The sequence below is a fragment of the Tachyglossus aculeatus genome, chromosome 12, assembly GCF_015852505.1.
Source record: "Tachyglossus aculeatus isolate mTacAcu1 chromosome 12, mTacAcu1.pri, whole genome shotgun sequence".
NCBI classification, from domain to species: Eukaryota; Metazoa; Chordata; class Mammalia; order Monotremata; family Tachyglossidae; genus Tachyglossus; species Tachyglossus aculeatus.
Window position 1 is genome coordinate 2,536,299 of NC_052077.1, and position 26,559 is coordinate 2,562,857.

The following is a 26,559-nucleotide window of genomic DNA, read 5'->3' on the forward strand; positions in this document are numbered from 1 at the left end:
ATGGGTTCAAATTCGGGCTCCGCCACTTGTCTGCTGTGACACCCTGGGCAAGTCACTTCAGTTCTCTGTATCTCAGTTACCTCACCTGTAATTCATCCAATCGTATTTGTTGAGCACTTACTGTGGGCGGAGCGCTGTACTAAGCGCTTGGGAAGGACGAGTACAGAGAAGCAGCGTGGCTCAATGGAAAGAGCCCGGGCTTTGGAGTCAGAGGTCATGGGTTCAAATCCCGGCTCCACCACTTGTCAGCTGTGTGACTTTGGGCAAGTCACTTAACTCCTCTGGGCCTCAGTTACCTCATCTGTAAAATGGGGATGAAGACCGTGAGCCCCCTCGGGACAACCTGATCACCTTGTAACCACCCCAGGGCTTAGAACAGTGCTTTGCACATAGTAAGCGCTTAATAAATGCCATTATTATTATTATTACAAGTTGGCAACATATTGAGACGGTCCCTACCCAAGAACGGGCTCACCTGTAATTGTCCGCTGCGTGACTTTGGGCAAGTCACTTAACTTCTCTGTGCCTCAGCTACCTCATCTGTAAAATGGGGACGTGAGCCCCCACGTGGGACAACCTGATTGCCTTGTCTCCTCCCCAGGGCTTGGAACAGGGCTTTGCACATAGTAAGCTCTTAACAAACACCATCATTATTATTATTAAAATGGGGACTATGTCTGAGAGCCCCACATGGGGCATGGATTTTCTCCCATCTAATTAGCTTGTATTTACCCCAGCGCTTAGAATGGTGCCTGGAAAACAATAAGCACTTAATTATTAATTATTTATTAATTATTAATAAGCGCTCTAGACTGTGAGCCCACTGTTAGGTAGGGACTGTCTCTATATGTTGTCAACTTGTACTTCCCAAGCGCTTAGAACAGTGCTCTGCACACAGTAAGCGCTCAATAAATACGATTGATTGATTAATACCGTAAGAAAAAAGAGCGACTTGGAGTTCGGGATAAGCAGTAGCTGCCGTGACCAATATGGTAGCCACCGGTCTTTCTGTGGAAGCCTCATGCTGAGGATGCTTTTCTCTTTACCGTCAGGGAGGTGGAAGGCAGGACGGGATGGAGTCTCCTCGGCGGCGCGGAGGAGGAGAGCGGACGCCGGCTCCCGGGGAGTCGGGGGGTCGGATGCTAGCAAAGTCAGCCCCTTATCGCTTCTAAGTGGAGTCACTTCTCCAAGCCCCGCTTGTCATCCACACTCAAGATTTCATCCCAGCCCCGTGGAGCCATTCACCAGAGTCCTTCGAAATAACCCAAACCCGTCAGGTGGAAACCTTCCTTTTTACAAAGCCAGTGACCTGCCCCAAAAGTCCTCTCCGCCTTTCTCAGATTCTTTCTTTCCTGCCTCCTCACCTTCAGGATCTTCCCGTCGAGTCGGCTCCTCTGAAGTTGATTTCCCCGCCTAGCCCCTGCCGGTGGACGGCTCATTCTTTTGGAAATGAAGGCTCTGGATAACCGCCACACACCCTCCAGTATCGCGGCAGAAAAGGATCTTTAAAAGTCTAACTATCTTCCTGCGGAGGGAAGAGCTGATGTGCGGTGGAGGCTTAAAAAAGATAAGCCGTGAGGATTTTCCCATCAGCTCATCCTCGCCATCCACCCAAATCGTCACTCCCTTCCCGGGCCCGGATTCCAGCGACCCCAGGGGCCGCGGAACCACCTGTCATTTCCTTAACTGGGATAAACATTCTCATTCCTTCCAGGAGGCCGGATCAGACTGGCCATTCCTTCTCCCAGAAGGCGTCCGTGTGGGTGGTCTGCCGCTACAAAAGACGGCCTAATCTTCCCCAGATAACTTTTTTTTCCCCTCTATTTTCTTTTCCAGTCAGTGTTTATTCTGCATGTGCAGCTGTCCCTAAGGCTTAGTTGTCTGCTAAAGAGTAGCTTGTAATTCCATACAAGACTGGAAAAGAAAAAAAGCGAGCGTCCAGACAGATGGGGGGTTCCAACGGCTTAAATGAACGTACAAGCGGCTGCTCCTCTCCCTAACAACTCTTGTTATACTCTGGCACACGTCTTTTCAGTTCATTTCACTACTCGCACCTTACACCGAGGAAGCAAAGGAAAGGGGACAGACAGGGCAAGTAGAAAAATGCTTTTTCCCCTCCCTCTCCCCCCGACCCAGCTCGGAAGGCTACTTTGCCCCTGATTTTCTTCTTTTCTACCTCTCTTCCACTTTCATTTTATAAGCACGGGACAAAACTGAAGAGCGTCAACGAGCACGGCAATTAAGGCTTATCAGAATCAACTCGGGGAAAGTGAATTTAGTTCCAGGGCGACACACCGGTCGCCCTGTGACTGGGAGCCCGCTGTTGGGTAGGGACCGTCTCTGGATGTTGCCAACTTGGACTTCCCAAGCGCTCAGTCCAGTGCTCTGCACACAGTAAGAGCTCAATAAATACGACAATGAATGCATGAATGAACACCGCTCTGAAAAGATGTAAATGACCGTTTATGCGCCCTTGGTTGAGCTGATTGAGCCGTTGTAGGATTCAGATTAAGACGCGCCCAGGCCCCATGTGATGGGTGAGATGGTTCCATCCCACGCTCCTCCCTGTTGTCCCGGTCGGAATGGCTCCGCCACGGTCCTGCCGCTCCCCGGCTCACGCCCTTTGATTTCAATCGATCGATAAATCCTTCCGGGGTGTTCCCAGCGCTTATCAGGTGCGGGTCTCCACCAGACTCCCGCAGGAAGCGGGAAGGGGGGCCGCCCCCCGTTGCCAGGGAGCGGGCCGGCCTCTCTCCCGGCAGCCGAGTCTAATCTGCCTCCCTCCCCGACGTAGCGGGGAGAGCTTCAGTCTCTACTGCCATCTCCTGGGGTTCTTCCAAGGGGAAACCGAGCCACGCTGACGGGACCGGGGAAGGTCTGTGCAGTCCGCAGTCCCCAGCGGACGGCACTTTTGCCGGCGAGCGATGAATTCCGGGGTCTGGGCGTCCGCTCTCTTGCTGGTGGGCCCGCCGAACCACTGCAACTCTAGCCACGGGGTGGGACGGGATGGCAAGGGGGGGATGAGAGGGCCAGTCCCGGCCCGATCCCCGCCGGCAACAGCCAAGACCACCGCGCTTGTCCTCTCTGACCACCAGCCAGGTAATAATAATAATAATACTAATAATAATGATGATGACATTTATTAAGCGCTTACTACGTGCAAAGCACTGTTCTAAGCGCCGGACTTCCATCGTCCACCCGCGTCGGATTTTACCAGGACCCGGCGGGGAGAAGGGAGGCAGCGGGAATGTCACGGCCGCGTCCTATCTGCCGGCTCCTTCGGAGGACACCCGGGCCCTTCTAACCCACCGCCCGCCCCCAGCCAACATCGAGCTACTTAAAAGACAGCACTCCCTGAGAGAGATAACGATAATAATAATGATAGCATTTATTAAGCGCTTACTACGTGCAAAGCACTGTTCTGAGCGCTGGGGAGGTTACAAGATGATCAGGTTGTCCCATGGGGGGGCTCACAGTCTTAACCCCCATTTTCCAGATGAGGGAACTGAGGCCCAGAGAAGCGAAGTGACGTGTCCAAAGTCACACAGCTGATAAGTGGCGGAGCCGGGATTTGAACCCACAACCTCGGGCTCTTTCCACTGAGCCACGCTGCTTCTCTATGGCCGCACCGGACAGCAGGGCGTGGGCTGCCTTGGACGGTGGGCTTGTGAGGTGGCCATCTCGGGAAGGTCTGGTTTGGGAGCTACCATACCGGCCGCCACGTTGGATGGTCAGGTGGCGTGCAACTGCCATCAATCCAGCGCTTAGAACAGTGCTTTGCACATAGTAAGCGCTTAATAAATGCCATCATCATCATTATTATTATTATTACGACTGACAGAAGCACGGCAAAACAGCCCCAAAGAGTCAATATACAGGGAAGCAGCGGCGTGTAGAGGGAACACCATGGGCTTGGGAAACAGAGGACCTGGGTTCTAATCCCAGCTCCCCTATGGACCTGCTCGGGAAAAATCCCTTAACTTTCCTGTGCCTCAATTCCCTCAGACCCAAAATGGGGATTCAATACCTGTTCTCCCTCCTACATAGACCGTGAGGCCCCACGTGGAACCTGATTATCTCGTCTCCGCCCCAGTGCTGAGTAATAATAATAATAATAATGATGGTATTTATTAAGCGCTTAGTGCTTGGCACATAGTAAGCGCGTAACGAATGCCGCAAATACCACAATGATTACTTTTACGCAGATGACACTTTTAAGCTTCGGTAAAGGCTGGACTCCCGACTGAATTAGGTGGGAGCTAACAGACTTAGTATAACTAACTATAGACTAATAGACTAACTAAAAACTAATTAGTTTTTAACTAATTCCATCAGTGCAGTTAAGACGGTGCATAAAAAATCCCAAATGCGCAAACCCCGGAAACAGACAAACCCTTCTTACGGTTGATTTAAACCCAGCTAATGCTCAGGACTAATAAGGCAATTTTACGCCGACAACAGGAAAGTTTCACCATTATAACAAAAATGTTACCTGTGGGAGGGCACCATAATTCCATATATAACCCTTGTGAGGAAAGATATTTGCCACGTATCGTAGCTTGCCCTTCTTTATATCTTGTTTAATAGGATTCAATGGCTCCTTCGTGGCAATCTAAGCGGATCGAGGAAAAAAAAAAAGAAAAGTGAAATGAACAGCGATTGATCTTCCAGCTCACTAGCTGAAGAATGCTTTTAAGGCACGATGTCCTCACAATCTTTAAAATTCCAACTGCCTTACCTCAATTCAACAATTAAAAATAGATTTTAAAAAACACCCCTTGCTCTTATCACTACTTTACAAACAATGAACTATCAATAATACCCTATCTAATTCCGGCTCCACTGAGTAACCCTAGGCAAGTCACTTAACTTCTCGGCACCTCAGTGATCTCATCTGTAAAGTGGGGCCATGTATTACAGGGAATATGTCCCACCTGATTAAGTTGCATTTACCCCAGCACTTAGTAAGCACTTAAATACCATAAAAAAAATCAATAAAATAAAGTCTTGGTCCAAGGAGGAAGTGTTACGATGTTACAAGATTATTATTCGAAACAAGTGAAAAGGTGAAAATGGTTAAAGGGTTAGCCAACTGACTGTGGCTAATTTTAGGGTGGCTTTGTTACAGTTAATCTCAACAAGTAAAATGTATTCTTTAATTATCGGTAACTGGTCGGTTTTAAAGTTTCTGTCGAGTGACCGAGAGGTATTCTCCAACCGCTAATTACTGTTCACTTGATGACACAAACCCGCCTCTAATATTGAGTCTAAAAATGGTGAAAGATGAAGAAAAAGGCTTAAATAGGGCAGAATTTCACCCACCCTCAAATCCCAAACCTCTTCTTCTGGGGGGAGGCAGGGAGGATTAAGGGGACTGGAAAATGCAGAGAACACAAGGAGAGGGAAGATCTAATCGCCCTGCTTTCTATTCTCTTTTAACTACTAAAAACCTAACCAAGAGCTCCCCGGAAAAAATCCTACTGTAACTGTAATGCATTAAAATCATTAAGAACTGGATAAAAGACATTTCTAAATAAAGCTAGAAATAATACCTTTAACAACATCTAAAGTGGAAGGACAAAAATCTCAGGTAACAATATTAACAACACACTTTGCTTAGATCTTCAAGGGGTAGTAAATCGATCAATATGGGGAAACTGTCAGCATTTCTGAACTTCAAAAGGGAATTCTCCTGAAAGACATGCAGTCTCACGTATAACAGGAGAAAAAAACTCGTAGTGCAGTAACCACGCACTAAAACGTTCTTATATAGCTAACAAAAATCCAAGGCTGGCCAGGAAAATCTTATTTTTGCAGAGGTAAATATCTAAAAAAACAGAATTGAGAACTTTAATTCTGTTGTACTTTCCCAAGTGCTTAGGACGGTGCTCCGCACATAGTAAGCATTCGATAAATCATAATAATAATGATAATGGCATTTATTAAGCGCTTACTATGTGCAAAGCACCGTTCTAAGCACCGGGGAGGTGACAAGGTGATCAGGTTGTCCCATGGGGGGCTCACAGTCTTAATCCCCATTTTACAGATGAGGCAACTGAGGCCCAGAGAAGTGAAGTGACTTGCCCGAAGTCACACAGCTGACAATTGGAGGAGCCAGGATTTGAACCCACAACCCCTGACTCCAAAGCCCGGGCTCTACTGGTTGATAAATGTGGCATCCATCTCAAAAAGGGGGGGTTTTAGTGGTGTCTCTGAACAAAATACAACTCGGAAATATTTTCCAGGTGAGCTTGTTAAGTCCTACAAAAGGAATCCATTCAGCCCTCAAATCCATAGTTCAGACACCTGGAAAACCAAGGAAAGTTATTAAATGAAGTCACCTGAATCCAAATGGGATGACTTCCAAAGCCTTGACTTTCTAACATTTGCAAAAAAAAGGTTGGTTTTTGAAGGTAATAGGGAAAAAAAAGTGGAGCAGGAATTTTTTACTTTAAGAAAGAAAAATTCTGAAAATGGCAAATGTATACACAACAGGGAGCCAGTACCTGAATAAAATGAAGTTCTAATTAGAAAATAATCTTTTAAAAGCCAAACGATCCCCTACCTCCATTTTAGCGTTGGTCCAACGAGGCACTTCTACCACCATATTAAACACCATCTGCAAAACAAAATGGACACGGACCCGAAAACACACCTTCTCACAACCTCTGAATCCCATTGCATGGAGCTCGACTTCACACAAATCCCGATTTTTTTCTCTGAGTTTCTACAGCCACATCAATTATTCCTTGAATTTTTCCTTGAATTTCAATAGGTCACTGACTTCAAATCCTGAAGATTCCTCTACACTGAGAATAGACAAGAGCCAAATAGACTGCAGTGGGCATCTTTCCCAGTGCTTGGAATAGTTCTAGGAACACAGTAGGTGTTTAGTAAATACTATTCCCACTACTACTAAACTTTCCAATTTGCTATTTATGATGCCATTTATTATTAATAATAATGATGATGGCATTGATTAAGCATTTACTATGTGCAAAGCACTGCTTAAGCGCTGGGGAGGTTACAAGGTGATCAGGTTGTCCCACAGGGGGCTCACAGTCTCAATCCCCATTTTACAGATGAGGGAACTGAGGCCCAGAGAAGTGAAGTGACTTGCCCAGCGTCACACAGCTGACAGAGCTGGGATTTGAACCCATGACCTCTGACTCCTTTCCACAGAGCCACGCTGCTATTTCTTTTGTGGGACATGGTGAGAGAGCCCCTGGGCCTCTAGAAAAGCATTCTTTAGAATAAAATACCATCCTGAGGTTCGCGATTCATAGTCAAAGGATTCAACGTGAGAAGAGGGAAGAGAGTAAGCGTTCAATAAATATTATTGATTGACTGATTGGGAAGAGCCAGAGCTTATCCTCTTGGATGCATTTCCAAACTTAAACAGCTATTAAATCCTAGGCTAAATTCGCCCTGTGTGTGCGCCCTGTGCACACCGTAAGCGCTCAATAAATACGATTGAATGAATGAATGAATGATATGCGTCATCCCTTGTCAATCCTAAAACACACTTAAATAACGTAGTGATGTTTATTGTCAGCTGTGTGACTTTGGGCAAGTCACTTCAAACTCATCTGTAAAATGGGGTTGAAGACTGTGAGCCCACCGTGGGACAACCTCATCACCTTGTAACCTTCCCAGCGCTTAGAACAGTGCTTTGCACATAGTAAGCGCTTAATAAATGCCATTATTATTATTATTATTATTATTATTATTATTATGTTTCACAAGAGTGGGTTTCAAGCCAGGAAAAGGTACAGACATAGCAGAGAACTTGAAAATACTCTGCGATTTTGGGAGATGAATCTTTTTCATAAAGTGATCATTTGCTATCAGTCACTGGTATACACATATACATATACAATAAGTGTTAATAAGTGTCTTCTAGACTGTGAACCCACTGTTGGGTAGGGACCATCTCTGTATGTTGCCAACTTGTACTTCCCAAGCGCTTAATACAGTGCTCTGCATCCAGTAAGCGCTCAATGTGCAGACACTGTCCTAAAGCACTTGGAAGAGTACAATGCAAAAGAAGAAGCGGACACATTCCCTGCCCATAATGAGTCTAGCGGGGGAGCTTAGATAATTATAATGATGGCATTTATTCATTCATTCATTCAATCGTATTTACTAAGCGCTTACTGTGTGCAGAGCGCTGTACTAAGCGCCTGGGAAGTACACGTTGGCAACATATAGAGACGGTCCTTACCCAACAACGGGCTCACAGTCTAGAAGAAATAATCTTGCGCTTATTTACTAAGCGCTTACTATGTGCAAAGCACTGTTCTAAGCGCTGGGGAGGTTACAGGGTGATCAGGTTGTCCCACGGGGGCTCCCAGTCTTAATCCCCATTTTACAGATCAGATGAGTTAATTCCAGCCCCAGGACAGCTCCAGAAGTGCAGGTTTCAACCAGAGTCAGCCAAATAATAATCATCATCATCATGGCATTCGTTAAGCGCTCACTATGTGCCAGGCACTGTACTAAGCACTGGGATGGATACAGGCAAATCCGGTTGGACACAGTCTCTGTCCTACATGGGGCTCCCAGTCTCAATCCCCATCCTATAGATGAGGGAACTGAGGCACAGAGAAGTGAAGTGACTTGTCCAAGGTCACACAGCAGACAAGTGGCGGAGCCGGGATTTGAACACGGCGCCTTCCGACTCCCATGGCCCAGGCGTCAGCCACTAGGCCATGCTTCACCTGAGCACGTTCTGATCTGCTCCGAAAAGACTGTTTAAGCTCCTAATGGGGACTCTATCAAACTCTCCTAGGTGCTTGAAGTAGAGCAATCAATCAATCGCATTTATTGAGCGCTTACTGTGTGCAGAGCACTGTACTAAGCGCTTGGGAAGTCCAAGTTGGCAACATATAGAGACGGTCCCTACCCAGTAGTGGGCTCACAGTCTGGAAGAGACAAAGTAAGCGTTCAGTAAATACCAAAGCTTGGTGTGAGAAGCGTCCTGGTTTGGCAGCTCATTTTCAAGCTAGTTAATCGACTCGGAAGTTCAATAATAATAATAATGATGATGGCATTTATTAAGCGCTTACTATGTGCAAAGCACTGTTCAAAGCGCTGGGGAGGTTACAGGGTGATCAGGTTGTCCCACGGGGGGCTCACGTCCCCATTTTACAGATGAGGTAACTGAGGCGCAGAGAAGTGAAGTGACTTGCCCAAAGTCACACAGCTGGCAGTTGGCGGAGCCGGGATTTGAACCCATGACCTCTGACTCCAAATCCCGGGCTCTTTAATAATAATAATAATAATGACGGCATTTATTAAGTGCTTACTATGTGCAAAGCACTGTTCTAAGCGCTCGGGAGGTTACCAGGTGATCAGGTTGTCCCATGGGGGGCTCACAGTCTTAATCCCTATTTTACAGATGAGGGAACTGAGGCGCAGAGAAGTGAAGTGACTTGCCTAAAGTCATACAGCTGGCAATTGGCGGAGCCGGGATTTGAACCCATAACCTCTGACTCCAAAGCCTGGGCTCTTTAATAATAATAATAATAATAATAATAATAATAATAATAATAATGGCATTTATTAAGCACTTACTATGTGCAAAGCACTGTTCTAAGCGCTCGGGAGGTTACCAGGTGATCAGGTTGTCCCATGGGGGGCTCACAGTCTTAATCCCCATTTTACAGATGAGGGAACTGAGGCGCAGAAAAGTGAAGTGACTTGCCCAAAGTCACACAGCTGACAATGGGCAGAGCTGGGATTTGAACCTATGACGTCTGACTCCAAAGCCCGGGCTCTTTCCACTGAGCCCCGCTGCTTCTCAAGTTTCACAATAACCACACGTATGACGGTTCTAGACTGTGAGCCCACTGTTGGGCAGGGACCGTCTCTATATGTTGCCAACCTGGACTTCCCAAGCGCTTTGTACAGTGCTCTGCACACAGTAAGCGCTCAATAAATACGACTGAACGAACGAACAACGGGGAATCTGGCTTGCCCACAACTGAAGACCTCCCTTTGAATAAATGGGTCCCCCCGCGTCTACTTTGACACGTTGGTTTACGTGACCGAATCTTTCAAAGGCGAGCTGGCTCCCTTCGTGAACAACAGCAATGGCACCGCGTACCTCGTCTCCATCCATCCGGGCTCTCTTTGGAGGAACGTTCTTCTGCTAAGGGGGGAAAAGAAACGAGTAAGATTGGCCGGTTTCTTTATAAATGAACGGCTAGGGTACGACAGACGAGTAGATCGTTAAATCAAGACGCAAATGGCAATCGGACTTGCTAATTGAACCGGGCTACGTAAACGCGTAGACCGGCGGTGTCACTTGGGAGCGTCGTTTTCTGGGAACGCGACACGCAGGTGAAACTGATGATGGGTCAAGTTCACTCCCTCGCCAGCGTGCGATTTGTTTTTTTCCTTCCACGTTTAGACACGGTAAGCAAACCCTCTGCTCAGACTGGTGGTTCCCAGTGACTGCATATAAAACAGCCGTTTCATTATCACAATGAAGCTCCAGGGAGGGTGACTAACAAGACGTGAAAGTGCTCCGATGCTCCTCGTGCTGGATAATTCTCCCAAGGTGCCATTATTATTCCTCTCTAGGGCATTCTGCCTGGCTTCAAATTAAACTTGGCTTTTGGGTGGGATTGGGGGTGGAAAACGTGCCATTCGCACAATCCCAGGCTGGGTCTCTCTTGCCCGGGAGTAGAAAAACAGCGCTATACGCCCCATATTCCAAAGTGTAATAATAATAACAATTATTACCGTCGCAGCGTGGCTTAGTGGAAATTGCCCGGGCTTGGGAGCCAGAGGATATGGGTTCTAATTCCGGCTCCGCCGCTTGTCAGCTGTGTGACTTTGGGCAAGCCACTTAATAATAATAATAATAATGATGGCATTTGTTAAGCTCTATGTGCCAAACTGCTCTGTGCCTCGGTTACCTCATCTGTAAAATGAGGATTAAGACTGTGAGCCCCAAGTGGGACAACCTAATACCTTGTACAATAATAATGGCATTTACTAAGCGCTTACTATGTGCAAAGCATTGTTCTAAGCGCTGAGGAGGTTCCAAGGTGACCAGGTCGTCCCACGGGGGGGCTCACAGTCTTCATCCCCACTTTCCAGATGAGGTCACAGAGGCCCAGGGAAGTGAAGTGACTTGCCCGAGAGGCGGAACCGGGATTAGAACCCGTGACCTTCTGATTCCCAGGCCCGGATTCGAGCCGTTATCCTTCAAACCTTTCCTCCGAAAGGATCTCATTCCCATCCTTCATAGAACCACTTCCACGTCCTGCTCCCACTCTTCTAGCGGAATGTATTATCCCCTCCGGACTCTCACCCACTCTGATTCCTCGTGCTCGTCCTTCGTCGTGCCTCATCCAACCCCTTCCCCCTTTTCCTGGTTTGTTTCCCCCATCCCTCTCCACAGCTCTGTGGAAGTCAGGTGTCTTCAAGCTCCCCCCTCCCCTCATTCCCTTCCCACCCAAAGTGAACCAGACTGATAAACAATACCTCTTCTGATTCAGCCAACAAAGGAATATCATGAAAAGGAGAGATGTAGTGACCCTCTGAATTCTCTGCAAGAACAAAAAAGCAAGTTGAAGTAAGCCGGTTTAATATATTCTCAAGAGTGATACAAAACGTCTTCATTCATTCATTCATTCATTCAATCGTATTTATAATAATAATAATAATGATGGCATTTGTTCAGCGCTTACTATGTGCAAAGCACTGTTCTAAGCACTGGGGGGATACAAGGTTTAATATATTCTCAAGAGTGAAACAAAACATCTTCATTCATTCATTCAATCGTATTTACAATAATAATAATAATAATAATAATAATGGCATTTGTTAAGCGCTTACTATGTGCAAAGCACTGTCCTAAGTGCTGGGGGGGATACAAGGTTTAATATATTCTCAAGAGTGATACAAAACGTCTTTATTCATTCATTCATTCATTCAATCGTATTTATAATAATAATGATGATGATGGCATTTGTTCAGCGCTTACTATGTGCAAAGCACTGTTCTAAGTGCTGGGGGAGATACAAGGTTTAATATATTTTCAAGAGTGATACATAATGTCTTCGTTCATTCATTCATTCAATCATATTTATAATGATGATGATGGCATTTGTTCAGCGCTTACTATGGCAAAGCACTGTTCTAAGTGCTGGGGGAGATACAAGGTTTAATATATTCTCAAGAGTGATACAAAACGTCTTCATTCATTCATTCATTCAATCGTATTTATAATAATAATAATAATAATAATGGCAAGCAAGTTAAAGTAAGCCGGTTTAATATATTCTCAAGAGTGAAACAAAACGTCTTAATTTATTCAATTGTATTTATAATAATAATAATAATGATGGCAGTTGTTCAGTGCTTACTATGTGCAAAGCACTGTTCTAAGCGCTGGGGGGGATACAAGGTTTAATATATTCTCAAGAGTGATAGAAAACGTCTTCATTCATTCATTCAATCATATTTATAATAATAATAATAATGATGGCATTTGTTCAGCGTATACTATGTGCAAAGCACTGTTCTAAGTGCTGGGGGGGATACAAGGTTTAATATATTCTCAAGAGTGATACAAAACGTCTAAATTCATTCATTCATTCAATCATATTTAAAATAGTAATAATAATGATGGCATTTGTTCAGTGCTTACTATGTGCAAAGCACTGGTCTAAGCGCTGGGGGGATACAAGGTTTAATATATTCTCAAGAGTGATACAAAACGTCTTCATTCATTCATTCATTCAATCATATTTATAATAATAATAATAATGATGGCACTTGTTCAGCACTTACTATGTGCAAAGCACCATTCGAAGCGCTGGGGGAGATACAAGGTGATCAGGTTGTCCCGTGTGGGGCTCACAGTCGTCATCCCCATTTTACAGATGAGGTAACTGAGGCAGAGAAGTGAAGTGACTTGCCCAAGGTCACACAGCAAACGTGGCGGAGCGGGATTCGAACCCATGCCCTCTGACTCCAAAGCCCGTGCTCTTTCCACTGAGCCAAGATTTATTGAGCGCTTACTGTGTGCACAGCACTGTAGTAAGCACTTGGGAAGTACAAACGCTTAGTAAGCACTTAATAAATGCCATTATTATTATTATTATTACAAGTTGGCAACATATGGAGACAGTCCCAACCCAACAGCGGGCCCACAGTCTAGAAGGGGGAGACAAATAATCACATTTATTAAGCACTTACTATGTGCAAAGCACTGTTCTAAGCGCTGGGGGGGATACAAGGTGATCAGGTTGTCCTGTGCGGGGCTCACAGTCGTAATCCCCATTTTACAGATGAGGTAACTGAGGCTCCGAGAAGTGAAGTGACTTGCGCAAGGCCACACAGCAGACATGTGGCGGAGCCGGGATTCGAACCCATGCCCTCTGACTCCAAAGCCCGGGCTCTTTCCACTGAGCCACGATTTATTGAGCACTTACTGTGTGCAGAGCGCTGTACTAAGCGCTTGGGAAGTACAAGTTGGCAGCATATAGAGGCGGTCCCTACCCGACAGCGGGCTCACAGTCCTTGTCAAGGCGGGATAAGCGCTTAGATCAGCACGGGAGCTGTTTGGATGGAGAGGAGAGGGTGGATTTCAGCAATGCTGTGAAGGTACAACCGGCAGGATTTGGTGACGGATTGAATATGTGGGTGGAATGGGAGCGAGAAGTCGAGGGTAAAGCCAACGTTACCGGCTTGTGAGGGAGGGAGGATGGTGGTGTTGTCTACTGTGATGGGAAAGCCGGGAAAAGGACAGAGTTTGGGACATGTTTAACTTGGGTGAGACAATCAAGTAGCTATATCTTAATAATAATAATAATAATAATAATAATAATGATGACATTTGTTAAGCGCTATGTGCAAAGCACCATTCTAAGCTCCAGAAGAAATGTGAGATGGTGGGGAAGGAGAGAGGTCAGGGCTGGAGATGTAGGTTTGGGAGTCATCCTCCTGGAGATCGGAATTGAAGCCTTGGTAGCAAATGCATTCTCCAAGGGAGTGTACTTCCCAAGCGCTTAGTACAGTGCTCTGCACACAGTAAGCGCTCAATAAATACGATAGATTGACTGATTGATTGAGTGGGTGAAGGGGGAGAATAGAAATGGACCTTGAGGGAGGCCTATTTTCAGAGGGTGGGAGGCGGAGGAGGAGCCTGCAAAAGAGACTGAGAAGGAGCGGTCACAGAGGCCGGAGAACCAAGAGCGGACAGTGTCAGTGAAGCCAAGGTGGATAAAGTTACAGGGAGAAGGGCGGTGGTTTACAGTGTCGAATCCCCATTTTCCAGATGAGGGAATTGAGGCCCAGGGAAGTGAGGTGACTTGCCCAGGGTCACATGGCTGACAGTTGGCAGAGCCACGGCCTCTGACTCTCAAGCCCGTGCTCCTTCCGCTGAGCCACGCTGCTTCTCTTAATCCTCGTTCTACAGATGAGGGAACTGAGGCACAATGAGGCGACTTGTCGAAGGCCACGCAGCAGACCCTTGGCGAGCCGGGATTGGAACCCAGGTCCTCTGACTCCGAGGCCCCGGCTCGAGCCCCTGGGCCACGCGGCGTCTCCAGTCGTGTTGAAGGAGTCGGGAGCAGAAAGCGAGTGAGCCATCCCCTCCTCCCCCTTACCTCCTTCCCCTCCCCACAGCACCTGTACATATGTTTGTACGGATTTATTACTCTATTTTATTTGTCCATATTTATTCTATTTATTTTATTTTGCTAATATGTTTTGTGGTCTGTCTCCCCCTTCTAGACAGTGAGCCCGCTGTTGGGGAGGGACCGTCTCTATATGTTTCCAAGTGCTTAGTACAGTGCTCTGCACCCAGTAAGCGCTCAATAAATACGACTGAATGAATGAATGAATGAATGACTGAATGAAGGCAGCTGAGGGGCCTAAGAGGATCAGGGTGGAGTAGAGGCGTCACATTTGGTGGGAAGAAGGGCACCGGTGACCTTAGAGAGGGTCGTTTCTGTGGAGCGAAGGGGGCAGGAGCCAAGCTGGAGGGAATCTGGGAGAGAATCGGAGGACGGGATGTGGAGACGGCGCGTGGAGACAACTCTCTCCGGAAGTTTGGAGCGAAAGGGTAGGACGGAGGTGGGACAATAACCAGAGGGAGTCGTGGGGTCGAGGGAGGGGGTTTTTTATGATGAGGGAGACATAGGCACATTTGAAAGCCATGGGGAATAATAATAATAATAATAACGATGGCATTTGTTAAGCGCTTACTACGTGCTAAGCGCTGGGGAGGTTACAAGGTTGTCCCACGGGGGGCTCACAGTTTTAACCCCTATTTTCTAGACTGTGAGCCCACTGTTGGGTAGGGACCGTCTCTATACGTTGCCGACTTGTACTTCCCAAGCGCTTAGTACAGTGCTCTGCACACAGTAAGCGCTCCATAAATATGATTGATTGATTTGTTAAGCGCTTACTATGTGCAAAGCACTGTTCTAAGCGCTGGGGAAGTTACAAGGTTGTCCCACGGGGGGCTCACAGTTTTAACCCCTATTTTCTAAACTGTGAGCCCACTGTTGGGGAGGGACCGTCTCTATATGTTGCCAACTTGTACTTCCCAGGTGCTTAGTACAGTGCTCTGCACACAGTAGGCGCTCAATAAATACGACTAAATGAATGAGGGAACTGAGGCCCAGAGAAGCAAAGTGACTTGCCCAAAGTCACCCAGCTGCCAGTCGGCGGAGCCGGGATTTGAACCCATGACCTCGGACTCAACCTGTTCACCTTGTAACCTCCCCAGCACTTAGAACAGTGCTTTGCACATAGTAAGTGCATAATAAATACCATTTTAAAAATGCACTTTTTTTAATGGTGACTGCGCCAGGCCCGAGCTAATCAGATTGGGCACAGTCACTCTCCAGCTTCCCACCTCCTACTCCTTATCTCTATTTGTGGCCTATTTGTACTTTCCAAGCGCTTAGTCCAGTGCTCTGCACACAGTAAGCGCTCAATAAATATGACTGAATGAATGAACGAATGACTCGAAAGCCGTTGGAAAGCGAACAGTTGAAGATGGCAGTCACGGAGGGAAGACTGTGAGCCCGTTGTTGGGTAGGGACCGTCTCTATATGTTGCCAACTTGGACTTCCCAAGCGCTTAGTACAGTGCTCTGCACACAGTAAGCGCTCAGTAAATACGATTGATTGATTGATTGATTGATTGAAGAAGGGACGGGGTGGGCGTTTTAAAAAGGTACGAGGGGACGGGCCAGAAGCACAGGTGGAGGCGGCGAGAGATTTCATCTTGATTTACCGCAGGGAATATAGGGCGAGAATATGACGGTGACGGAGAGGAGCAGGGGAGATCTTAGGGCGATCACGTCTGATGGCTTCAATTTTGTTGATGAATAAAATAATCATAATAATGATGGCATTTCTTAAGCGCCTACTACGTGCAAAGCACTGTTCTAAGCGCTGGGGGGGATACAGGGTGAAGCACGCGGCCGGCTCATCGTCATCAATCGTATTTATTGAGCGCTTACTATGTGCAGAGCACTGTACTAAGCGCTTGGGAAGTACAAATTGGCTCACGAGGGGAAAGAGATGGTGGGTGGAGGGCGGACGACAGGAGGTCTGAGGAGCGAGTTAAATGTCCGGAACAGCTGGTGGGGGGCCGGTGGGTATAGACGGGAGCGAACGATGAAGGAGGCTGCTGTTGCTGAGCAGTGGAGAGGGCCAAATCGAAGCAGATCCGAAGCAGCGGGGCTCAGTGGAAAGAGCCCGGGCTTTGGAGTCAGAAGTCAGGGGTTCAAATCCCGGCTCCGCCAACTGTCAGCTGTGTCACTCTGGGCAAGTCACTTCACTTCTCTGGGCCTCAGTTCCCTCGTCTGGAAAATGGGGATGAAGACTGGGAGCCCCATGTGGGACAAACTGATCACCTTGTAACCTCCCCAGCGCTTAGAACAGTGCTCTGCACATAGTAAGCGCTAATAAATGCCGTCATTATTATTATTATTGTATACCCCCAGTGCTTAGAACAGTGCTTTGCACATAGTAAGCGCTTAACGAATACCATCATAATTATTATTATAAGAAGCAGCGTGGCTCAGTGGAAAAAGCCCGGGCTTGGGAGTCAGAAGTCAGGGGTTCAAATCCCGGCTCCGCCAACTGTCGGCTGTGTCACTCTGGGCAAGTCACTTCACTTCTCTGGGCCTCAGTTCCCTCGTCTGGAAAATGGGATGAAGACTGGGAGCCCCCCGTGGGACAAACTGATCACCTTGTAACCTCCCCAGCGCTTAGAACAGTGCTCTGCACACAGTAAGCGCTAATAAATGCCATCATTATTATTATTATTCTTGTATACCCCCAGCGCTTAGAACAGTGCTTTGGACATAGTAAGCGCTTAACAAATACCATCATTATCATTATTACTATTATAAGAAGCAGCGTGGCTCTGTGGAAAGAGCCGGGGATTTGGAGTCAGAAGTCAGGGGTTCAAATCCCTGCTCCGCCAATTGTCAGCTGTGTGACTCTGGGCACGTCACTTAACTTCTCTGGGCCTCAGTTCCCTCATTTGGAAAATGGGGATTAAGACTGGGAGCCCCATGTGGGACAAACTGATCACCTTGTAACCTCCCCAGTGCTTAGAACAGTGCTCTGCACATAGTAAGCACTTAATAAATGCCATCATTATTATTACTATTGTATACTCCAGCGCTTACAACAGTGCTTTGCACATAGTAAGCGCTTAACAAATACCATTATTATTATTATCATTATTATTATTATTATTATCATTATCATAAGAAGCAGCGTGGCTCATGGAAAGAGCCCAGGCTTTGCATCAGAAGTCAGGGGTTCAAATCTCAGCTTCACCAATTGTCAGCTGTGTGACTCTGGGCAAGTCACTTCACTTCTCTAGGCCTCAGTTCCCCCATCTGGAAAATGGGGATTAAGACTGGGAGCCCCCTATGGGACAACCTGATCACCGTGTAACCTCCCCAGTGCTTAGAACAGTGCTTTGCACATAGTAAGCGCTTAACAAATGCCATTATTATTATTATTATTGTATACCCCCAGCGCTTAGGACAGTGCTTTGCACATAGTAAGCGCTTAATAAATGCCATCATTATTATTATTATTATTATTATTATTGTATACCCCCAGCGCTTAGAACAGTGCTTTGCACATAGTAAGCGCTTAACAAATACCATCATTATTATTATTATAAGAGCACAGGAGGGGGAGTAAGCCGACTGTGGAAGTGATTCAGACCGGTGGTAAAAGACCGGAGGAGGGGGAGGGTGGTGCTGAGTGTACTCTCCCATTCCAGCGCTTAGTACAGTGCTTGGCACATAGTAAGCGCTCAACAAATACCATTATTATTATTATTGTTCCCCTTATTTGTCATTTATTTTAATGTCTGCCTCTCCCTTTAGACACTTTCTTTTAAAATAATGGTATTTGTTAAGAGCCGATGCCCATGGGCTGGGGTAAATACAAGATAATCAGGTTGGATTTAGTCTCTCTCCCATGTCGGGCTCACGACCTTAAATCCCCATTTTACAAACGAGGTAACTGAGGCACAGATAAATTAAGGGACAAAGTATCTTGGAGAGTGCAATACAGTAAGTCAGTAGCCACGGTCCCTGTCCACAAAAAAAAAAAAAAACAGTGTGGCTCAGTGGAAAGAGCCCAGGCTCTAGAGTCAGAGGTCATGGGTTCGGATCCCAGCTCTGCCACATGTCTGCTGGGTGACCTTGGGCAGGTCACTTAACTTCTCTGAGCCTCAGTTCCCTCATCTGTAAAACGGGGATGAAGACTGTGAGCCCCACGTGGGACAACCTGATCACCTGGTATCCCCCTCAGCGCTTAGAACAGTGCTTCGTGCATAGTAAGCGCTTAACAAATGTTATTAGTATTATTATTAATAATAATAATTTGCAAGCCCTTCAAAACAAAGCTTCTTCCAAAATCTCCTGTTTCCTACTGTCTAGTCTTTCAGAAATGCTAAGGAGTTTCTCTTGGACCCTTGGACTAGAAGCCCCACGTGGAACAGACTCTGTGTCTCACCTCTATGTATTGTATCGACTATTTTAAGGGCTAAACAAACACCACAATCCTTATCATTAACAACTTTTGCTTAAAATGCTTCTCAGAAAATCTACCACCATGGTACTCCACTTATAAAAATAAAACCAAAAATGGGGATGAAGACTGTGAGCCCCCGTGGGACAACCTGATCACCTTGTATCCCCCCCAGCGCTTAGAACAGTGCTTTGTGCATAGTAAGCGCTTAACAAATGTTATTATTATTATTATTATTATTAATTTACAAGCCCTTCAGAACAAAGCTTCCTCCAAAATTTCCTGTGTCCTACTGTCTAGTCTTTCAGAAACCCTAAGGAATTTCTCCTGGACCCTTGGACTAAAAGCCCCACGTGGAACAGACTCTGTGTCTCACCTCCATGTACTGTATCGACTATTTTAAGGGCTAAACAAACACCACAATCCTTATCACCAACAACTTTTTCTTAAAATGCTTCTCAGAAAATCTACCACCATGGTACTCCACTTATAAAAACAAAACCAAAAACGGGGATGAAGACTGTGAGCCCCCCGTGGGACAACCTGATCACCTTGTATCCCCCCCCAGTGCTTAGAACGGTGCTTTGTGCATAGTAAGCACTTAACAAATGTTATTATTATTATTATTATTATTATTAATTTGCAAGCCCTTCAGAACAAAGCTTCTTCCAAAATTTCCTGTGTCCTACTGTCTAGTCTTTCAGAAACCCTAAGGAGTTTCTCCTGGACCCTTGGACTAAAAGCCCCACGTGGAACAGACTCTGTGTCTCACCTCCATGTACTGTATCGACTATTTTAAGGGCTAAACAAACACCACAATCCTTATCACCAACAACTTTTTCTTAAAATGCTTCTCAGAAAATCTACCACCATGGTACTCCACTTATAAAAACAAAACCAATAACAGCCTCAAGTTTATCTCCCGCTTGGTACCGCAGCATATTTTCAAGCGGAAGGTAGAAAGTGAGGGAGTTCAGAGGACGCAAAAGGAGACACACACTCCTTGCTGTGGAGAAATGCACAACTCTTCCTGGCAAGCCGACTCCCACTCAGCCCATTCCAGACTTTGCTGAAGAATCACCACGCTACGGTAAATTATCTTTACCACATATATATATATATATATGAACATATATATATATATATATATATATATAGGAACAGTCATGCTTTCGTTTTACCCATTTTAAAGGAAATCAATCAATCATATTTATATATTATACGTATTATATATATGTATATATAATATTTATATTATATATTATATATGTATATGTATATATATTATATATGTATATGTATATGCGTGGAATACTTAAGCATGGACTAGGAGGGATATCTCGAAATACTGGACCAACGTGGAAACGGGTGAAGTTGCAATCTGACTAAAATGTATATATAGTTTTCCTTCACATTTGAAGAAGACAGACCTGAGGATGAGGTTCGCCTACGAGTATGTCTGCATCTGATAAGGTCCACAAAGTCCCCACCTTACCTCCTTCCCCTCCCCACAGCACCTGTATATATGTGTGTACGTACTTAATACTCGATTTACTTGGTTATTTTATTTGTACATATTTATTCTATTGATTTTCTTTTGTTAATATGGTTTGTTTTGTTGTCTGTCTCCCCCTCCTAAACCGTGAGCCAGCTGTTGGGTAGGGACTGTCTCTATATGTTCCAAACTTGTACTTCCCAAGCGCTTAGTACAGTGCTCTGCACACAGTAAGCGCTCCATAAATACGATTGATGATGATGATTTATTAATACGTATTTATTAATATGTATATATATTATACATATAATATATAAATACGATTGATTGATTGTTTTCCTTTAAAATGGGTAAAACGAAAGCATGACTGTTCCTATGTACTCGGCCCACTTTTCCCAAAAGGTTAAGTCATTTCGGTCGCAAGTGTAATCCAAGGGCCAAGGCGGTGTGCCCAATTCATTCATTCAATCGTATTTATTGAGCGCTTACTGTTTGCGGAGCGCTGCACTAAGCGCTTGGGAAGTGCAATTTGCCCAATGTGGCCAGGACTTCATTCATTCACTCAATCGTATTTATTGAGCGCTTACTGTGTGCAGAGCACTGTACTAAGCGCTTGGGAAGTACAAGTTGGCAACATATAGAGACGGTCCCTACCCAACAGGGGGCTCACAGTCTAGAAGGGGGAGACAGTGACCAAAACAAAACATATTAACAAAATGAAATAAATAGAATATGTACAAGTAAAATCAATAATAGAGAATAAATACATACAAACATATATATACATATATATGTATATATATATATTCCACTAAGCCACGCTGCTTATCCAAAATTCTGTGACCTTCTGATATAATAAAATGTGTGTGCACAAAAGAAGTGATTTCAAACAAGAAGTGACGTGGGTTTCGGGGGGGCCCTTACACTGGTCCTTGGCCTGAGTTATCTCCTCCCCTCTCTTTGTTGTGGGCAGGGACCATGTCTACCAACTCTATTTTATTTCTTTTAATGGCATTTGTTAAACGCTATGTGCCAGGCACTGCATTAACTGCTGAGGTAGATGACCAGATCATCAAATTGGTTACAGTCCGTGTCCCACGGGGGGGTTCACAGTCCTAATCCCCATTTTACAGATGACGCAACTGAGGCACAGAGAGCCCTTAAGTGACTTGCCCAAGGTCGCACAGCAAACAAGGGGCAGGGCTGGGATTAGAAACCCAGGTCCTCTGATTCCCATTAATAATAATAATAATAATAATAACGTTGGTATTTGTTAAGTGCTTACTATGTGCAAAGCACTGTTCTAAGCACTGGGGGGGATACAAGGTGATCAGGTTGTCCCACGTGGGGCTCACAGTCCTAATCCCCATTTTACAGATGAGGTAACTGAGGCACAGAGAAGTTAAGTGACTTGCCCAAGGTCACACAGCTGACAAGTGGCAGAGCAGGGATTCGAACCCGTGACTTCTGACTCAAGCCCATGCTCTTTCCACTGAGCCACGCTGCCTCCATTGCTGTTGTATTGTACTCACCGGGGAAGGTGTCTACTTATTGTTCTACTGTACTCTCACAAGCACTTAGTTCAGTGCTTTGCACATGGTAAGACACTAATTCCCATTCCAATGCCATTACTATTATTGTATTTATTGGTATTGATGCCCGTCTCCTCCCCACAGCCCTGGTTGTGGGCAAGGATGGTCGCAGTTTATCATCATCATCATCATCAATAGTATTTATTGAGCGCTTACTATGTGCAGAGCACTGTACTAAGCGCTTGGGAAGTACAAATTATCGGTGGGCTGTAGTTTCCCCAGCCCTTAGTGCAGGGCTGGGCACCAAGTTGGCGCTTTAATGGCTGCGGCTGAGGGGAGGAGTGCATGATGGGGGGCTCTGGGCCCCTTGGGGACGGGACGGCGGCCACGGGGAGGGAGAGCTCACCTCCTCCAGGAGGCCTTCCCAGACTGAGCCCCCTCTTTCCTCTCCTCCTCCCCATCCCCCCGGCCCTACCTCTGTGGCACCTTATAGCGATGGCATTTATTAAGCGCTTACTATGTGCAAAGCACTGTTCTAAGCGCTGGGGAGGTTACAAGGTGATGAGGTTGTCCCCCGGGGGGCTCACAGTCTTCATCCCCATTTTCCAGATGAGGGAACTGAGGCCCAGAGAAGTGACTTGCCCAAAGTCACACAGCTGACAGTTGGCGGAGCCGGGATTCGAATCCACGACCTCTGACTCCAAAGCCCGGGCTCTTTCCACTGAGCTACGCTGCTTCACCTTGCTCGGGTCCTAGGGCTTCAGAAAGGAGGAATACACGGAGCCTCTGGTGACCAGATGGAAAACCAGAAAGGAAAACTGAAGTCGTTTGGCAGTTCCAACTCCCTTCATAAACCAATACTAAACCCCTTTTTCCTCTCTCCCTCCCCATCACCCCCGGCCCTACCTCCTTCCCCTCCCCACAGCACCCATATATATGTTTGTACAGATTTATTATTCTATTTATTTTACTTGTACAAATGTACTATCTATCTGTTTTGTCAATGATGTGCATCTAGCTTTATTTCTATTTATTCTGACAACTTGACACCTGTCCGCATGTTTCGTTTTGTCATCTGTCTCCCCCTTCTACGCTGTGAGCCCATTGCTGTCGGGTAGGGACCGTCTCTAGATGTTGCCGACTTGTCCTTCCCAAGCGCTTAATACAGTGCTCTGCACCCAGTAAGCGCTCAATAAATATGATTGAATAAATGAATACTAGTCTATTTATTTTGTTATTGATGTGCATCTAGCTTTATTTCTATTTATTCTGACGACTTGACACCCGTCCACATGTTTTATTTTATCGTCCGCCTCCCCCTTCTAGACTGCGAGCCTGCTGTCGGGTAGGGACCGTCTCTAGATGTTGCCAACTTGTCCTTCCCAAGCGCTTAGTCCAGTGCTCTGCACCCAGTAAGCGCTCAATAAATACGATTGAATGAATGAATACTAGTCTATTTATTTTGTTATTGATGTGCATCTAGCTTTACTATTTATTCTCACGACTTGACACCCGTCCACGTTTTATTTTGTCGTCCGCCTCCCCCTTCTAGACTGTGAGCCCATTGCTGTTGGGTAGAGACCGTGTCTATATGTTGCCGACGTGTCCTTCCCAAGCGCTTAATACAGTGCTCTGCACCCAGTAAGCGCTCAATAAATATGACTGACTGAATGAATACTAGTCTATTTATTTTGTTATTGATGTGCATCTAGCTTTATTTCTATTTATCCTGACGACTTGACACCCGTCCACATGTTTTATTTTGTCATCCGCTTCCCCCTTCTAGACTGATGAGCCCATTGCTGTTGGGTAGGGACCGTCTCTATATGTTGCCGACTTGTCCTTCCCAAGCGCTTAGTACAGTGCTCTGCACCCAGGAAGCGTTCAATAAATGCGATGGAACGAATGAGGTCATCATCATCATCATCAATCGTATTTATTGAGCGCTTACTGTGTGCAGAGCACTGTACCAAGCGCTTGGGAAGTACAAGTTGGCAACATATAGAGACGGTCCCTACCCAATAGTGGGCTCACAGTCTAAAAGGTCATGGGTTCAAATCCCGACTCCGCCATTTGTCAGCTGGGTGACTTTGGGCAAGCCCCTTCACTTCTCTGGGCCTCAGTTCCCTCATCTGCAAAATGGGGATGAAGACTGGGAGCCCCCCGTGGGACAACCTGATCACCTTGTATCCCCCCCCAGCGCTTAGAATGGCGCTTTGCACATTGTCAGCGCTTAACAAATGCCGTCATTATTCTTATTCTTATTAATTATTATTAATGAATGAACGAAAAGCCCGTCACCTGAGGCCTCAACTCGGGCCCCGCCCTCCCCCGAGGTCACGTGATCGGGGAGGGGCGGGGCCTCGACTCGCCGCGGTCACGTGCCCCGGGAGGGCGGGGCCTGGGCCTCCGCGGTCACGTGAGCCGGGGGCGGGCGGAGCTCCGGGCGGCGGTCACGTGACCCCTGGTGGGCGGGGCCTCGGCCCGCCCCCGTCACGTGATCCGGGAAGAGCGACGGGCGCCAAAGGGGTGGCCTGTTCCGGGCGGGGGACAGAGGGGGGGAAAGGGAGAGAGGGAGAGGAGGGGGGCGGGCGTCCGTCCGTCCGTCCGCCCGCCCGTCCGAGCGGCTACTTACTGAAGTAGAGGCGGTAGTGGGGCGAGTCGGGGCGTCCCCGGGGCTCCGTGCGGTAGCGGGCCGGGGTTGGGGTTGGGGCCGGGGCCGGGGCCGGGGCCATGGCGGGTCGCGCGGGAGGGGCCCGCCACAGCCCACAAACGCGCACCAGCCGCGCTCGCATCGCCCACGGCCCCGCCCCCCCACCGGACGCCGCGCGCGCGCGCCCGACGCCGCCCCGCCCCCTTCCCTACCTCCCTCCACCGCCGCCGCGCGCCAACCCCGGTGGCCCCATTCATTCATTCATTCGGTGCTATTTATTGAGCGCTTCCTGTGTGCGGGGCAACGTTCTAAGCGCTTGGGAAGTCCAAATCGGCAACACAGAGAGCCGCTCCCTACTCAACGACGGGCTCGCAGTCTAGCAGCGGGAGACAGACAACACAAAACATATGAACAAAATAAATAGAATAGTACATGTGTGCATTCAGTCAATCGCATTTATTGAGCCCCTCCCTCCCCCCTACAGCCGCGCACCGCCCCCAGTGGGCCCCGCCCCTGTCCTGCGGCCGCGTGCCGCCCGAGGTGGCTCCGCCCCTTCTCTTCTGCGCCTGCGCGCCGGCCCCAGTGGCCCCGCCCCTTCACTTCTGCGCCTGCGCGCCGCCCCCAGTGGCCCCGCTCCTTCACTTCTGTGCCTGCGCACCGCCCCCAGTGGCCCCGCCCCTTCCCTGCCGCGGCCGCGCGCCTCCCCTGTGGCCCCGCCCCTTCCCTTCTGCGGCTGCGCGCCTCCCGCGAAGGCCCCGCCCCCTTCCCTCCGGCCCTTCCCCGTCAGCGCCCCCTGCCGCCCGGACCGGGACCGACCGCGCCCTGCTGAGGCCTCTTACTAATAAAAATACTACTACTACTACTACTAATAATAATAATGGTGTTTGTTTATTCATTCGATTTATTCATTCATTCAATCGTATGTATTGAGCGCTTACTGTATGCAGAGCACTGGACTAAGCGCTTGGGAAGTAATGATATTAATAATAATAATAATGGCATTTGTTAAGTGCTTACTATGTGCCAAGCACTGTTCTAAGCGCTGAGGAGGTGACAAGGGGATCAGGTGGCCCCACGGGGGGCTCACAGTCTTCATCCCCATTTGACAGGTGAGGGAACTGAGGCCCAGAGAATAATAATAAAAATAATAATAATGATGGCACCTGTTAAGCACTTACTACGTGCCAAGCACTGTTCTAAGCACTGGGGAGATGACAAGGCGATCAGGTGGCCCCACGGGGGGCTCACAGTCTTCATCCCCATTTGACAGGTGAGGGAACTGAGGCCCAGAGAATAATAATAAAAATAACAATGATGGCATTTGTTTAGCGCTTACTAGGCGCCAAGCACTGTTCTCAGCGCTGGGGAGGTGACAAGGGGATCAGGTGTGGTCCCACGGGGGGCTCACAGTCTTAATCCCCATTTGACAGATGAGGGAGCTGAGGCCCAGAGAAAAATAATAAAAATAATAATAATGATGGCATTTGTTAAGCGCTTACTATGCGCCAAGCACTGTTCTAAGTGCTGGAGAGGTTACAAGGCGATCAGGTTGTCCCACGTGGGGCTCACAGTCTTCATCCCCATTTGACAGATGGGGGAACTGAGGCCCAGAGAAGTGAAGACTGTGAACCCCCTGTGGGACAACCTGATCCCCCTGTAACCTCCCCAGCGCTTAGAGCGGTGCTTAGCACATAGTAAGCGCTTCATAAATGTCATCATCATTATTGTTATTAATAATAATAATAAAAATGAATGAATGAATTAAGGGCCCGGCTGAGGGGCGGCGCCCCCTGATCGCTCACCGGGGCGCGGGGGGTACAAGTTGGCAACATCTAGAGA

General features: G+C 47.2%; 1 protein-coding gene across 1 annotated transcript in view; it reads right to left on the reverse strand.

Annotated features, from left to right (window-relative positions):
- The window catches only part of PPA2 (inorganic pyrophosphatase 2), an 88,219-nt gene extending 63,417 nt beyond the window's left edge, over positions 1-24,802 (reverse strand). The window contains exons 1-5 of the mRNA XM_038754936.1: positions 24,703-24,802; positions 11,497-11,561; positions 10,109-10,153; positions 6,566-6,619; positions 4,493-4,612 (exon numbers count right to left, since the gene is read on the reverse strand). Coding sequence (XP_038610864.1) covers positions 4,493-4,612; positions 6,566-6,619; positions 10,109-10,153; positions 11,497-11,561; positions 24,703-24,802 — 384 coding nt within the window. The remainder of the gene's footprint in view (positions 1-4,492; positions 4,613-6,565; positions 6,620-10,108; positions 10,154-11,496; positions 11,562-24,702) is intronic.
- Positions 24,803-26,559: the final 1,757 nt, after the last annotated feature.